This window comes from Barbus barbus (assembly GCF_936440315.1).
Source record: "Barbus barbus genome assembly, chromosome: 2".
NCBI lineage: Eukaryota > Metazoa > Chordata > Actinopteri > Cypriniformes > Cyprinidae > Barbus > Barbus barbus.
In genome coordinates this window covers 11,087,386-11,104,312 of record NC_136730.1, presented here as the reverse complement: position 1 = coordinate 11,104,312, position 16,927 = coordinate 11,087,386, and the positions used below count along the sequence as shown (strand labels likewise).

Here is a 16,927-nt window from a genome sequence, read left to right as displayed (position 1 = left end):
AATTCTACATCTTACTGTCATTTTTCTTAGCAATTTAATTTCTTCCAACGGCATCCATGCTGAATAAGAACACTTTTTATTTTTTTTTATTTTTTACTTTGATACCAAACATTTGAACAGTGGTGTGTATTGTCTATTAGTAGTATGTTAACGCTTTTGGTACATTTTCACATGATATCAGATGTACAAAACACTCAACATTTTGTCCACTTTATTGAAAATGTCAATTAGAATTGACACTAAAGCTCTGGGTCTAGAAGAACCAACACGGGTTAACCACACTAACCACAGCATTATATCTACTTAATACGACAAGCTCTAAAACAAAGTAACAAGCGTATTATTTCTTGGTCAAGGCTTGTAATCAAGTTTATGCATTTAATTCTTATTATTAAACTTATTTTCTACACACAATTAATACAAAACTTTCAGGCCAACGTTTTCAAGGCAAAGAATAAAAGACACTTAAAGTTTCTCTGTTTAAAACCAATCTAGACAAGTCTAGACATTTCATGTATTGGCCAGTGAGATGTGTAATAATGTATCATCCCAACAGTGCATCTATTAACAGGACCTGTTACCCTCTTATACTTTTATTGCAATACAGTGGTTAAAAGTACTCTAATAACTTCCTTCATAGTTTCTATAAAACATCTTAACCATATATAAAACAAACAAACGGTCACAGTGTTATGCTGTTGGCTTGGGTTGTTTAAAGGGCTGTATCTTCAGATCCAAACAGCTTGATCGCCGTCTCTTTGCCGTCACAGTTGGGACCCGTCCCATCGAAATCCGGAGGAAGGGTTTCAGTACCAAAGTCCCTGAAGTAGCCATCCAGCTCGTCACCATGAACAAAAACCTAGTAGAAAAACCGGTTCGAATTTCTCATTTAAACACATTTTCATAAGTGCACATAAGATTAGTCAAGTGATATTAAAATGGTAGAATTAAATGGTTTAGTGAGTGTGCATTCCTGTATGCAAATTTCCAAAGTGGAAATAATTGCTTCATGCATCTTTTGTTCTCCTTTTGAACCCATTTGCCAGAATAGTGAACATCTTCAACCCTTTTCCCCCACATCCACTTGAACACTCACCCTCTCCAGCAGTTTGCTCTTCATGAAGGGCTTCACCACGTTATAGGTGGTTGTGAAGTACCAGGGCTGGTGGATCACATGCACCGCCTTGAATCGGGCCGGGAAAGAGTCCTGTATCGTACAGACCACACAAGCTTTATGTGATCCAGTGCTATATGATATATGAGGTTGTGGACTGAAGGCAATATAAGGCGTTTACCTGCAGCATGTCCACCATCTTCTTCAGCTCGATGTGTTTGATGCCGGACGCGTGCTGCATCGTGAAGCCCTTGAAGTTCTCAATGAGGACAAAGCCGTTGATTTGGGTCTCTTCGTTTTCTAGAAGTCTCTCAAGGATTACGCAGTAGGCACGCAGAGTCTGTGAAAAGACACATTTGTGTTTGAGACAGCTTATTTTTGTTAGCTACAACTACAACCATTAAAAAGTTAAATATAAAAATATTTTGGTTACTTGTTAAAAAAAAACCTATATGACCTATAAAATAAATGTTAACTGAAAATATTGAAATAAAGAAAATAAAATATTATTGTGATGTTTTATTTCAGCTGCCAAGGCATAATTTCTCATTTTTAGTTTAGCTTAAAATACTAAAAAAATAGCTAAAACTGAAAAAAAACAAAACAAATAGAGCTATATAGACTTAAAAAACGACAACAAAATTACTCAAACTAACTAAAATTAAGCAAAATAAAATGTCAAAATATTAATACAAGTATAGTATATCAATGACAACGCCATTGTAAAGAAACACATTTCTTTTTAGAAAATGAAATTTCATTTTCAGCAGTTTCTCTGTTGTATCACAAGGCTTTCAGAAAGTGTCTTCAATAAACAGCAAGACTCCTTTTCTTTTTATTAGCTCTGTTAGTAAGTTTAGCATTACAATCTAAAATCTGAAAATCATAAAATTGATTAAATACAATAATGAACTCTGCAATGACCCCCAGATATGCTTTGCCTTGTATAAAATGTCCAGTCTTGTATTTTCATCTTATAAAAAAAAAATATGCAGGGTGAATTCAAGTAAACTGGGTCACTTCTTGTCACTTATCTCACTTGCACAAAGTGGCCCAGTTTACCTGAATTCATGAAAAAATGACTTTTCAGACAAGCCAAAATGTCATAAAATTATATGCAAATAATTAAAATGTTTATTGATTAGTACACTCTCAACATTTTAGCTATTATTTAGTCATGTTCATTAAGATAGATAGATAGATAGATAGATAGATAGATAGATAGATAGATAGATAGATACATTATTAATATTATTCTCATAATATCAATATCAAAATATTTTTTCAGCAATAGTATAAAGAGCTGTATTTTGGTAAATTAGGCTTTAATAAATAGCACACATACTTCATCAAAAGTGACCTCCTCCAGATCCCAGTTGTTGATGTTGAAGAGCAGCACCACTCGGCCGTACTTGTCTCTGGTGGAGAGGATTCGAGGGTAACCGGCTTCGATGGTGCTGCGCACAGCCTCCGGAGTTAAATTCTCAAACAGCTCCGGATAGTCTCGCCTAAAACGCACATAACCTGTCAGAGAGAAAAACAAGACTATTCACCATCTGTAGAATGTAACTGAAAATTAGCTTGTTTATGGCATTATAAAAGTGAATCCCCATTAAGAAGAGATCTCAGTGATGTCTCAAACCTTTCTCACATTTGCCAAGATATCAATCAGGCTTTTATGACTCATATAAAATGACATAGTGAGAATATAGAGTTCAAATTGAGCAAAAATATGCAATTTGGTGCAGACGCTGTTATTTATGTGGCCAAAAAGTAAGATGAAATTCTGATAGCTTGTAATGTAAATCAGTGAGAACTTACATCTAACAGTACAGCAGACTACTTACACAAAATGCAAATAAATATCAGAAGTCACTCTATATTTCCCTAAAGTATATAATGCTTAGGTTTATGATCAAAGTTTTTATTGTGGGACAAAACATAATGCAGTACAATGCAATGATGATTGAGATATGAACACAAAACACTCCCCAAAAGCCTGATAATCATATTCAATACTCACATTTTAACATGAACTGATGTATGGATAAACAAATACTCCTAAGCTGCTTCAGTCCAGTAAGTGCTCATCTTAACATATCACTAACAATATAAAAGTTATTCTTACGTTTCTGTATACAAATCAGTAAAAAGACACAGCAAAATGACACATGAACCATGAGTTTTAGATCAATACTAAAAGGCTTTTAAGTAGCAGAACAGGTTTTTAAGAGGCCTTATAGAAATCAAATATGATAAAGCACACTGTAAAAAAAAAATCCGTAAAATTTACGGTAAAAAACGGCAGCTGTGGTTGCTGGAATTCTATCGTAATAAAATACGGTAACATTTTAGGTTTTAATATTTTAACTTAAATTTACAGTTAAATACTGTAATTTCATTTACTGATATAATGTTAATATACTAACCTATTGAAGTACTGAAATCTGTTTTGTACCTTTGAAATACACTGATAACCAAAAGCAGGTGGTGATGAGAAAGTCACATGATGAACCAAAGCCCATCACAAGAAGCTTTTAAATAATAACATATATAGAAGGTGCACAGTGTCATTCACACAAACATTAAACACCATCATGGTGAGACTCATTAAACTGAAATATGCAATAAACATTAATTTAACAACATTAGATGTAACATACAACCCTAATAAACATAACCGATAAGAAAAAACCTGAAATTCAAACGCAGGGAATTCTGGGAACAGTTCACGGGTTTTCCCTGTAAATTTTACAGGAACTTACCGTTAACCATTTAACAGGTTTTTACTGTAGCATTTTCACAGTTTTTTACCATTAAAATCATGGTAATTTTTGCAGTGCAGGCTTTACAGGGTTCATTTTCTGTCTATTTTACAAAAGGATTTTCAGGAGCTATGAAAGAGCAATCTTTGAGCAATAACTTCTGCATTACAAGCATGAACATTTTCTATGGCAATACTGTTTCTTGTCATTTGCCGATTGAATGCAGCTTTGGTCTTTTGCAGTATTTCGTCCTGGTTCTCATGCATTGAAAGGTTCAGTCATGTGTTGTGCGAGTGTGTTTGTCATGTTTCTGTGGGCCGTGCATGTGTATTAGAAATGTCAGTGTGTGTGAAACACACCGAACATCAAAGCCCAGCCTGTCTGCCTGTTCTCAGAGAACAAGAACCTGCCCTATTTCTGCACAAAGGCTCTCTTTGAAAGTTTTGAGAGAGCCCCAATTAAAGCAGAGAATTTCTCCCTGTCCCTGAGGATGCATAGATGAAGACAAAAGCATGTTTAGATGACCGCAATGACACGGCCTAGCAGAAAAACAATGAGGCTGCGTCATAAATTTATTTAATAAAACGCTTTACCTTTCATAAGCTCGTGTGCTCTTGTCACATCAAACTTTCTGGCACGTATGAATCTCAGAAGAAGGGAATCTGGTTCGTTCTCGAATTTTTCTTGCACAGCTTTGGCCAGATCGTCTCCTTCGCTTGCCTTTTCTTTTATCATGGCCCGCAATTCCTTTATAGAAGACACTTTCCTCTCCTCTGTTTCATTCAGTTCATCTTTAGCCTTTGAGGGAGGAAGGTGAATTTACATGTATGTGTGACTAAAAGATATTTTATAGGGTTTATAGCAGGGTGTAATATAGTGATACCTTCTGTTTTGTGTGATCTGGCAGTTTCTTAGAGGGTCCGTAAACCGGCCCGTGGTCCTTAACGCTCAAATGTTCGAGTTTAGCGCGCAACGCCTGCTCCTCCTCGGACACCATGCGAAATGTTCCAGTCTAATGGGATGAAAATGAAAAGGACACATTGTGTGCCATGCTTGACAGAATCACAGACAAGAGGGTTTAAAGAGAACTAATCCCGTGTCTACTGTGGAGACCCCCAACTCTCAGTAAACCAGTGAATAATCCCCATCACATGACCTACCAGAACACCTTGAGAAACAAGAGATTAGTTCATCCCACCGACTGCATTTAACAATAGAGCTCATTATGGAAGCTGAAAGAAAAGTTACTTACAGCAGCCATGATGCTGAGATCCTCCAGTGGCTGAATGGAAACAAAAAAGAAGAAAGAAATCGTATCTCACTCTCTATATTTAAATTTAATCATAATATTAGTTGTAATATATTCTGAATCAAATAAATGATAACACAGTAAATTGCATGTAGATTATTTTCCTTGTAAAAATAAAACAAAATACTGTATTAATCTGAGAAAGGTCATTCTGAAGATTATTGTTCAACGTGCATCATTTATATTAAATTATTTACTTTAGTTAATTTTGCCGTTTTAGTCTATGTTAAACTTGATATAAATAAAAACAGAACATTCCAGGATTCACTGATGCATTATATAATTAATTATGATAAATAATTATTTAACAAGATTTTACCTGCAAATGTAAATACTTTATTCTCAAGTGAACACTGGCTTGACAATATTTAGTTTAAAAAGCCTCTAAGTTTGTACATTTTAGATGGATGGATGGATGGATAGATAGATAAAATAATACTTTGTTTACATGACATGACTGAGAAAACTTTAAATACAGTTTAAAAATGTACATGTTCTAGGATTATAAGCACAACAATAATATTACATAATACAGAAAACTGACACATCATTAAATTTGATGGGTTCAGATATTATTAATATCATCAAGCAAGTTGCCTGTTTAAGGAGAAACCGTATAAACACTGTGATTTTCCTCTGAGACAATAACAATAATCAGCTGAAATACTATTCGATAAAGCTAAAGATCTGTATTCAACTAAAAGCTTTTTTCAAGTATCAGTCAGTGTACCCTGAATCCAGTCCCAGCATCCTCTTAGCCTTTAGTCAGCTTTAGTCAACTGTCAGCTTTAAAACAGAGCAAGCATTGAGCATTATTAAGCCTCAGAGGCTGTGACTTACCTCAGCCGAGGGAGACTGAGAAGTGCAGGGCTGGAGGCTGGAGACGAGGGGTGCAGGCAGATTAACCTGTCACACCCCATAACTCACAACACATTCATCCCATCTACATAATAAACATCCACCAGGGGAGGGACTGAACACAACCAACTAAAACAGCACCAAAAAAGAGTGTGTGATTTTTGCTTTGTTTTGTATGTAATTCAGTTTATGATTGTGTTGAGATCAGAAAAATAGTATGCCGATTTTTGTATGGTAAATTTTATTAATAAATAAGAAACATTGTATAATGCAGAACAGACCAGTATTTCATGTAGTCACACGTGATAAAAAAAAAAAGTGAATTCAGGTTACTTTTCTAGCTATTTGAATGTATATTTACTAATATCTTTAAAAATATCTGTCAGTGGGGCAAAAAACAAAACAAAAAGATTATTATATTAACAAGATTATTTTTCTTTCCCCACTGAGATATATGAAGAGTTCAGATGCAAAAGTCTCTAAGTGCTGAAATGATCATCTAAAATGATTTTTATCACACTCCTGTTTAGTTTCAGTAATTTCACTTTATTGGCAATGTATAGGTCCTTTTCTATGCAATTAAAGTGAAATAACTGAACATAAATATAGGAGCCTGATAAAAATACTCATTTTAGAAAAAAAAATCAGATGGCACTTCACTCTTCATATACATGTGTTTTTTTTTTCTTTTGTAATTTTGCTTTTCAAGTAAGTGTATCTTGGTTGAAGAATAATGACAAACAAGACAAAGATACTGAGTAGGATTTTTTTTTTTTTGTTGCAGGATTGCTATTTTGGTTGCTAGGATGTTATACATGGTTCTTAGCATGTTGCTATGTGGTTGCTGTCAGTCACGTATGCTGTGTAGGCCTACAGTCCCATCCAGCCTTGCCTTCCTGGAATAATAATAAGATGAAGTAATTTGTTCTAGTGACTTCTAGAATTACATAAGCTCTTAATACAGACGCTTCTGTCCGCTGAATGACGATGCGCAGAACTACAGAGAGCAGTGATGTTGTGCTTGATGAGAAATGAACATGTTCTCTGTCACGCTTCATTTGTCATGCCTATACCAATGGTGATGTTCATAAAGAATAGCTTACTAGCATATATTAGCAATATAACAAATTTGCTACATATAGTATACTGATTAGAGACATTGTGATCTTTTCAGCAGGTAAAAAAAAAATGTATATATATATATATCGAGGGTTGAGAACCAGAAGGGCGTAAGTGACATTGTTGGTGAAATGGAGATATACACATCAAATGAAAGCTCTTAATGAGCTTTTTCTACTGGCAAAAGTTCTGTCATCCATGAGTGTACAAATTTGTATTATAAACAATAAAAATCAGTACCCAAAAATCAAACTATGGTCAAATTTTTGTTTTGGCTCTCCTGTAAAGTTGGTGAAATGTAGCAAAAACGAGAGTGTTTTGGGCAACTAGAAGTGCTCAACAGATGCAGTTGGTGCTTAAAATGTCAATGTAAGGAGCAAGATGGAAGCTAAAATCCTCAGAGCGTCTCTCCCGACCTCACCTCCTCTAGGTAAAGATTTTATTCTGGTGATCTGGATTAAAAAGCCTCAAATCTCTGCTTTGATTTAGTCACAGACTAGAATAGAGCAACAGATAGCCTACAAGATGCAAAAATAACACAAGTTCAAAATAACAGCTCATGATTGCCTCAAAACATTGGCAGCCCAAATCAATCACACAGACGGATTGTGATCTGAAAGACTAATCATAAGACTAAATAAGTTTCACAATAACACTAAACGCATTTTGTACTGGGGTTTACACTTTATATAATCCTCTCTCGGCAATCCTTGATGTAGCGTGGTTCCCTCTTTAAACCCTCTGTTATGCAGCAAGCACTTTTTGTAATTAAAGTTTTGGTCATGCACCTAAAAATACATTATGAAAAAGTAAATGATAATCCAACGATCTAAATGCCATTTACAAAATTGAGGTCCTGCTCGCGCTCGTTTCATTCATAATTATAATGCATGCTAACGATTCAGCCGAGGCTTCGGTGTGAATGGGGTTTTCTTGGCGGCGGGGTGAATGTAGGACAGGCGATAGGTCTGCAAAGATGCCATCCATTCAGGCATGTGAGCAAAATGCCGATAATGAGCAGAGGAGAAACAGTTCTTGTACGAGTCCGTCACAAATCCTGCTGCTCTGCTGCACAGACACAAAATGAGCGGCCCTCATTGTCTGCAGAGTAGCTCCTCACTGCAGAGCATTCACTCATTAGCGCTGGACTGTTACCGCTTTATTCTATGATTCTTTTTGAAGATACAGTGGCCCCAAAAGTATTTGACACGTAGGCCACACTTAATGCTGTTCATTCAAAAAATGTAAGTACCCAATCCACTTTTTAGGGCCACTGCACAGAGGGCTGGACTGACATGATGCAGCCATTGCTTTTCTTTTTTCTGTCATTTATAAAATCAGGTCATGAAAAATCACTAGTTACTCTTTTTGTGTGTGTGTTAATTTCTGTATTTTCTAAAAAAAAAAAAAAAAAAAAAAAAAAAATTAGACTGATTCTCTTTCATTTATCATTTGTGACCCAGCACCACAAAACAGTCATGTGTAAATTTTTCGAAATTGAGATTTATACGAATAATAATCTTTCCATTAATGTATGGTTTGTTAGGATCGGACAATATTTGGCTGAGATACAACTATTTGAAAATCTGGAATCTGAGGGTGCAAAAAAATCAAAATATTGAGAAAATCACCTTTAAAGTTGTTCAAATGAAGTCCTTAGCAATGCATATTATTAATCAAAAATGAAGTTTTGATATATTTACGGTAGGAAATTCACTAAATATCTTCATGGAACATGATCTTTACTTAATATCCTAATGATTTTTGGCATAAAAGAAAAATCGATAATTTTGACCCATATAATGTATTTTTGGCTATTGCTACAAATATACCCCAGCGACTTAAGACTGGTTTTGTGGCCCAGGGTCACATTTGTAAACTATTTTTTGTACAAATTTTCAAACAGTCTTATTTTAGTATCATTGATATATTATTAGTTTTATTTATATTTTAAGATTGTTTTATATTTTCCATTTTAATTTGAAAGTTTTAGCAATTCTAAATAATCATTTTAATAATTTAGCAATTATTCATTTAGTTGTTTTACTTCAAGTTAAACTAAATGAAAATGATGCCTTGACAACCAGCGAAAATAAAATGTGTTATTAGTTTTATTACAAGTTCATATTTTCTTTTATTTCAGTTAACATTTATGTTGGTTGACAAAAATGTTTTATTTTAATGTTAGTTTTAGTTAACAGTAATAATAACCCTTTCAGTTACAGAAAGAAAAGCAACAGCCCTCATGAGAATAGTATGAAATCCAGATAATAATAATAATAATAGATCAAATATCTAAATAAAACATGGAAACAAAAAAGCAGAACAATACTGTCAGTTCTCATTCCAGTGAGCCAGTAAGCATTATACAACCATGCACATTTCTTATTAAAATAATAACATGTATGCTGTAAACAGTAGTGAGATGGACTTAATTCAATTATAATTCAGTGAGTGGTGTCCAGGTATCATCTGGAATATAAAAATGTTGCATTTGTGTACAAATGCCAGGGCAGCTTGTTTAAATGAACATAGAGAGATGGTAATATTACACTGGAAAAGGAAGTTTGAGCACAATGCATTGTGGGATACATTTTCTAATGCACTGTGCTATGATTGTGTGCAGCAACATCTCATCTAGCAACTCTATACTGAAAATTCACACACTGCAAAAACAGTCAAGCCTGACATCTAGAGGCTAAATGTGGTACTGCAAGATAAAGTCGAGTTTGAACAATGTTTCATATCAAAATCACTTTGGTTTTTACCACCCCAGACAGAGCATATTGAAACAGAAAGCAAACTAAATTAAGTTCAGTAATGTCTCTTAATACATTTAAACATTAACTTTGAAAGGATTTAGTGCAAGTGTTTAGTAAAAGGCTTTTGAGCACGTGAATCAGTAACAAGCTATTTGCTAGTTTTCTTTCAAATAAAGGCACAAAAATCTCTCTCAACTAAAACTGTGTGCTGTTTCCATTAGTCTGAAATTAAAATATATTTATATTGCTTTAATATGTTGCATAATCATGATTTCATTATGGAACATATACACGTGGTCTTTAAGAAATACAATACTAGTTATACACATTTTGTCTTATTTTACTGCGAAATCTGTAAATCCAACTTGTGCAATCAAAACATTTGGCTGCCCATCAACTTTATGTAAATGTACAGGAAATATAGCACATAAAAGGAGAAAACCAATACTGAATAACTGTATGTAACACAGAAATATTGCAATCAGTGTTCATAATGTATAAAGAAGAAGAATTAATAAAACTGATTTAAAAATTCATACAAATTTAAAATCAGTCAGACAGCTGGTGGTTTATGGATAGTGTTATGCATGGCAAAGAGGAAACGCAAAAGTGGCATGGAAACAATTTCATTGATAACATATGACTAGTTTAAAAAAGCTAAAACAAGTTCAAGTAAAAAAAAACCTGAAAGTCTCCATTTGCCTGTCAGATTCTCTTGTTTCTCAGTGCTGAGGAAAAAAAAATTTTTTCCTCATTTAAAACTGATAAATGATCATAAGTTTTTAAAGACATAGCATCTTTGTGCTTGTAAATATCAGTTCCTCTAAAAAAACAAAACAAGCAAACTGAGCCTTTCGTTTTCTTGAAATCACATGCAGTTTGTGAAGGTTCACTCAGTGCGATTTCTTCCAGGCTCCTGTTTTCTGGCCACGAGGCACGAAAAAATGAAAAGTATTTTTCAGCCCAGGAAACTGAGTCCAGCCATTACAGAGAAACCACACAGGAGGAAGAACACTTTGAGCAGAGGCCGCTCAGGGGAGTTCAGTTCATGGGGAAGGATCTCTAGGAAGGTGATGTAGACAAACGTCCCGGCCGCCAGCCCCTCCAGCACCGCCTGGATGAAAGCACCAGCCTCCAGCTGAGCCTCGATCACAATGATGCCGATGCCAATGCCGAGAGGAGACATCACAGCGAAAATGGCCACGTAGAGTGCCACCCACAGGGGCCTGACCGCGCTCTGAACCAGCTTCACCGACAGACTGAAGACGATGATGCTCTTGTGCACCAGGATAGCGATGCAGATCTCCAACACCTGAGCACATTTTGTAAAAAAAAACGTTTTAGTAATAATATTGTTGCTAATTATTTTATAGTCACATTGATATATAATCACAAAATTGTGGCCAAATTGTGCAGCTCTACAAACAAGCATAGCGGTTTTTTAAACAAAAAAAGAAAATATTTGACCCTCTCTGTGAAAGCCCAGCTAAAGTCATTTTTGTGATTTACTGTTTTCCACGTAAAATCATCCTTCATAAGCTAAAGAGCATTCTGTGAAAATGTTAGCTTTATATCTTTAATATTGACCGAGTAAGGCCATGTCAAAGATTATAATCATCGTAAAAATTAATGGTTGAAATCAAACTTTGATGCTTCTTATCTCGTAATTAGATTTAGATTGATTTTAATTGTGCAGCCCTATCTTCTGTTATTAAAACTGACTTTACATTAATATCTTCTTTTGTGTTCCACAGAAGAAACAGGTTTGGAACTACATGAGGGTGAGTAAATAATGAAAATGTTCATTTTTGGGTGAACTATCCCTTTAACATTTTTAAGGTGTTTTGGCAATCACAGGATAAAAGCCAACATAATCAGCATGATTTGAATCACGATGCCAAACCAAACTGTAAACCTTTGAACCCAAAACTTTATCAGGTTTCTAACAAGGTCAGCAGTGACTCAACTGTCAAACAAAACAAAACTCAATAAATCACCTTGGTGTCTGTGGTCTGCAAGCCAATGGCCAAACCCTCAAACACCGAGTGGAGAGAGAGAGACAGAAAGAGCATGAAGGAGCGGAAGGACGAGTGCGCGTGAAAATCCACGTGGACGTGGTGACCGCTCCCCTCCAGATCGTTCAGCGAGTGATGTCCATGGGCATGTCCGTTACCTGCGGGAGCTAAAAGAGGAGCCGTCTCCTCATTTCTGTGGCCCTCTGTGCAACTCATAACTATCTTTTCCAAGATCAAGACTGTGAAGAAGCCACACGCCATGATGAACTCTGCAAGCGGGAAGCCTTCCTGGAAGATGAGGAGAAGTGGCATTAGAAACAAACAGGAATTGCAGGAACAAACTGCATTTAACAGAGCAATTCCAATATTTGATGAGCTCACATCAAGGCCTTGTTTTTGTAGCTCATCATGAATGTCGGAAAGGTAATCTGGGATGATATCTAACAAACAGGCTGATAGGAAGACGCCACCCGCGAAGCAGCTCACAAAACTCAGCACGGCCCTGTGGGTCGCTGGAGACAAAGAAAAACAAATCAAAGTCCCGTTGCATTGATTAATGGTGCTGTTGATTGATGTCTTTCTCTAATCACTCCTGTTAGCTAATCAGCCAAAGTAAAAAGTTTTGTCAGAGGGGATTATAATCAGATGCCCGAAAAAGTATTAAAAACTCATCATAACTGAGCAATGCATAAGCATTTTATTTACCCATGCCACAACTTAAAGTATTTGGTATAACTGTAATTGAAATAAGCCACGTGATAAAGCAGAGCCCTACAATTTAAAAATGATCTATCTAAAAAGCACTGATGACATTGAGCTCAACTGAAAATCTGATAACCGTGTGAAATCCACATCCTATTCTGGTTTCACAAGCAAATATGTGACCCTGGAGCACAAAACCAGTCTTAAGTTGCACGGGTATATTTGTAGCAATAGCCAAAAATACATTGTATGGGTCAAAATTATCCATTTTTCTTTTATGCCAAAAATCATTAGGATATTAAGTAAAGATCATGTCCCATGAAGATATTTAGTAAATTTCCTACTGTAAATATATTAAAACTTAATGTTTGATTAGTAATATGCATTGCTAAGAACTTCATTTGAACAACTTTAAAGGTGATTTTCTCAATATTTAGATTTTTTTGCACCCTCAGATTCCAGATTTTCAAATAGTTGTATCTCGGCAAAATATTGTCCTAACAAACCATACATCGATGGAAAGCTCATTTATTCAGCTTTCAGGTGATGTAGAAATATCAATTTAGAAAAAAATGACACTTATGACTGGTTTTGTGGTCCTGGGTCACATATTTGTGACATCAATCTGTGTCTAAGGTGAAGACTGCGATCAAAAGCATACATATATTTGATCATTCATAAAATCCTTAGGTTGTTTCTGATCGTTGTGGTCATAATTCATGTTTAGCAGAGGTTTTTGGCTTGTTTCAGCATGTTCAAAAATCCAGTTTCCACCCTGATATCCATCTGTGAATAAAATGCATGTTTTTTTTTAAAAAATCCTCTAGCCGTCCTTGTCAGCTGACTCTCATGTGTTTGTACTTGTATGAAGCCAAAACTGGGCAAATTCCTTATGTGTGGTACACATATACATTCGTAAACACACATAAATAAGCAGCAGATGCACGACATAATAATATATACATAACAATAGATAAACATGTTTAGGCTGGGAAGAGGCGACAGATGAAAGAAAATAGCATGTATAGTACAGTAAAAATCAATTACCACCATAAAAAACGTAAATTATAATTTACCTGTTCCACTAGAGACTTGAAACCATTTCATCCGCGCTGGGATAAAACCAAAAAACAGAGTTAGGATCAGCAGCCCGACCAGAGCACCAACTTTCACCTGCAGCAGGTAATCCATCGCGGACATAAACACATGAAACTAGATGTAACACTGATTAGTACAATACATGTAAATGTCTTTGAGAGATGAACCCCATGATTAGAAGTTTATGATCGTTTAGAGGTTCATTCTGATCAGGTTTATCGAGCGACGGCATGTTTGTCAGGCGTTCGCTCCGCCCCTTACGCTCTGACGTCTGACGCTACTTCCGGCTTGATGCACAAACTTGGCATTTAACTTAATATTTTTGAAACAAAGTGTGATTATTAATAGACTAATGTCTAGAATAAAATATCTGGACGTTTTTAAAGAGTCTATTTTGTATTTTTGAGCCACTGAGCGCCTCCTTTTTCAGATCATGTTAATTCAATGCAGTTAATTCTGCTTCATTCAGTTCAATGCTTAGACTGCAAACAAAAACAGCAAAAATGTCCAGATTTTATTTTATCGAAGATATTGATATGACAAATTGGTGCACATGTAACTATCCACACATGACTGATGGAAAAAACCTAGTCATATCAACACTGTTGTAAAATGTAGAATTGTCAGTGCTTGGTTTCTGTTTTATTTATTTATTTTACTTGATGAGTTTCTGTGAAGCCTAGTTGAGTTACACTGTTCTTTCAATAGTAGCATACTTTTAATATTTTATTCTTTGTCTTTTACTCCTGGCCTTTCCCATCCTCATGTCGATATTAAAGGGGTCATATGATGCAACTTCATGTTTTCCTTTGTCTTTGGAGTGTTACAAGCTGTTTGTGCATGTATAAGATCTGTAAAGTTGCAAAGATTAAAGTCTCAAACCCAAAGAGATATATAAAAGTTAAGACTTGTCCACGCCCTCCTTAAACGGCTCATTCAAACACGCCCCCACATGTCTATGTCACGATGTGGGGAGATTTGCATAACACCGCCCAAACGTATACGCAATGAAGTACTTTGTTTGGGCTTCCAAAAGAGGAGACAACTAGAAATCAGTGGTTAAGTTATATTTACAACACTAGAACAGTTCAAACCAAATATCAGAGTGTGTGCAGCGCATTTTACGGAGGACTATTTCCTGAACCTGGAAGAGTAGCCTACAATGTAACAATGTTAACACCATGAATGGCTGTGAACACTATAAAGTGGGGCAATTCCAATGTCGCAAGGACGTTCGATATTTAAAGAATTTGACAATTCAAACGCGAGTTGTGAACAGTGCTTGTTTGGCGTTTCTACGATCACAAATGCAGACATGGTGTTGTTTACGCCGCACGATGCAACGCGGCGTGTAAAAACACAGTATAAGTCATTATAATCAGTAATTATGTCCCCACTGGATGGAACAAATGCCTCCTTTATATTAGGTTTTATTGTTTTTGTCTCGTCGCGCCGGGACACGCATCACAACATTGTAAAGGGCGTATAATTTCCATCTCATGCTTGAGGTATTCGGCCAATCACAAGGCACTGGATAGCTTGGCCAATCAGAGCACACCTCGCTTCGCAGAATGATGAGTTTAGTAAAAATCGGCACGTTTCAGAAAGGCAAAGCATAGAGGAGCAAATATGTACAGTATGTGGAAAATAATGTTTTTTTGAACCTCAAACCACGTAAACACATTGCATCACACCAAATACACAAAATAATGTTCCTTTTAGCAACATCACAATTAAAAACTTTTTTTACAGCGTTTTACATCGACACACCAGTAGGTGGCGACAAGTGACTGTTTTTACGAGTGAGTCATTCAACCGATTTGTTCAGAAACCGTTGATTGATTCGTTTAAGAACAGTGAGATCATTTAAACGGTTCGTTAATGTTGTTCTATCCAAAAATGGAACTTCATGTATGAATCACTGAATCATTCCTTGAATCGAATTGTTCAAAGACACCACTGAATCATTCAGAAACGAAATACCACACAGTGTGTTGCAATGGTTCTCCGGCTTTGTTTGAAACTAACCTATATTTTCGCACAAAAACAGAAAAAAAGTCTCAAATAGGCTAAGTTGCTTAACATTAACTTAACTATCGTTTATGTAGCTGTTGTATAAAAGCAAAAACAGGCCAAGCTGCGTCGTCGCTTTGTAGTTTTCAAGATTCTGAAGTTTGTAACAATGTTCTTAAGTGTAATTCTTATAAAATCGTGCGTGTCGTTAATCCTCACCTTCTCAAATATTTTCTTAACATTAAACATTTCTTAGATATTAATTAACAGGGTTTGTAGTTGTCTGATTGTTAACTATTCAACCAATTTGATTGCTTTGTCATTGCTAAATATATTAACTTAAGTAGCATTTTTATTGTAAAGTGTGAGAGATGTTTTAGTTTAATGACATTAGCTGTCACAAGAGAATTTACTTGCTGATAACAATTCATAGTATTATATGTTATGCTGCCCTGTTTAATAATTGCAACAACCCAATTAATTCATTAAACAGTCTACCTTTTTGGATTTAAGACAAGACAAGAGGTTATTCTAACTTAAGTTATTTGTGATATTTTTAAGGATTTGAACGCTTATGTTTTGTATTAACAGTCTTAAGAAAAAGATAAGACATATTCTTGAGGCCTAATACACTTGCTTTCATTTATGTGTTTTCTTGAATAATTTTTTGATTGCTCTCTGAGCATCAAAATTTTAACTTACAACTGCATGAAACCAAGCAAACAAAATGTATGGAACTTAAGTACAATACATAGGCTATTATAAGCATGTGGATTGCTTATAATAGGAACATATGGTTCTTAAAATATACTTTTTCATAGTATTATTTTAAGTACACAGGAATTAATTGTCCAAACCAGACGGAGAAGAATGATTCAGAGGTGTAAAAATAAGGGCCTAAAAATGTTCGGTGAGTAAATATATATGTAACCTATATATGTTTGACAAGACACTAGTTTGGGGGGAATGAAATGCAAAATATTGTAAAAGTATCATGTTGCACTGGACCAGATGCTTTGGTACTCTGGTTAGTCTAACATGCCTTTATAAGTTGAGACAGACTTAAGCTAAGGCTCATGTCTGGAGTTTGTCTGCATTGGGTCAGTGAGCTTCTTTGACTGTTTTCATATACAATTCACAGTCATCCAGTCAGACTTTTTCCTTAACTGTAT

General features: G+C 35.4%; 2 protein-coding genes across 3 annotated transcripts; both read right to left on the bottom strand.

Annotated features, from left to right (window-relative positions):
- On the bottom strand, positions 1–6,198 carry LOC306884982 (retinaldehyde-binding protein 1-like). 2 transcript variants are annotated; one of them, XM_079441270.1, is made up of 8 exons: positions 6,029–6,198; positions 5,132–5,161; positions 4,763–4,891; positions 4,473–4,677; positions 2,460–2,638; positions 1,296–1,454; positions 1,097–1,207; positions 1–859 (listed from the first exon to the last, which is right to left on the bottom strand). In XM_079441270.1, the coding sequence occupies exons 2-8, from the start codon at positions 5,138–5,140 to the stop codon at positions 713–715; spliced, it is 939 nt and encodes a 312-aa protein (XP_079297396.1). In that variant the 5' UTR covers positions 5,141–5,161; positions 6,029–6,198; the 3' UTR covers positions 1–712. The 2 variants fall into 2 exon arrangements, with proteins under 2 accessions (XP_079297396.1, XP_079297397.1); XM_079441271.1 differs by lacking the exon at positions 6,029–6,198 and adding an exon at positions 5,919–6,021.
- Positions 6,199–9,251: 3,053 nt separating this feature from the next.
- LOC306880581 (zinc transporter ZIP1) lies at positions 9,252–14,015 on the bottom strand. Its single transcript, XM_079434195.1, has 4 exons — positions 13,721–14,015; positions 12,324–12,454; positions 11,925–12,230; positions 9,252–11,239 (listed from the first exon to the last, which is right to left on the bottom strand). Exons 1-4 carry the CDS (start codon positions 13,842–13,844, stop codon positions 10,886–10,888), a joined length of 915 nt encoding a protein of 304 aa, XP_079290321.1. The 5' UTR covers positions 13,845–14,015; the 3' UTR covers positions 9,252–10,885.
- Between the last annotated feature and the right edge of the window lie 2,912 nt (positions 14,016–16,927).

Excerpts from the sequence above, each read along its gene's own strand:
- LOC306884982 (XM_079441270.1), bottom strand. Across the intron at positions 1,455-2,459 it reads AGGAGGTCACTTTTGATGAA|ACTCTGCGTGCCTACTGCGT; the intron begins GTATGTGTGCTA and ends GTCTTTTCACAG. Across the intron at positions 1,208-1,295 it reads AGATGGTGGACATGCTGCAG|GACTCTTTCCCGGCCCGATT; the intron begins GTAAACGCCTTA and ends TGTACGATACAG.
- LOC306880581 (XM_079434195.1), bottom strand. The coding sequence starts at position 13,844 with ATGTCCGCGATGGATTACCTGCTGCAGGTGAAAGTTGGTGCTCTGGTC. Across the intron at positions 12,231-12,323 it reads TACAAAAACAAGGCCTTGAT|GAAGGCTTCCCGCTTGCAGA; the intron begins GTGAGCTCATCA and ends CTCATCTTCCAG. Across the intron at positions 11,240-11,924 it reads TGCAGACCACAGACACCAAG|GTGTTGGAGATCTGCATCGC; the intron begins GTGATTTATTGA and ends AAATGTGCTCAG.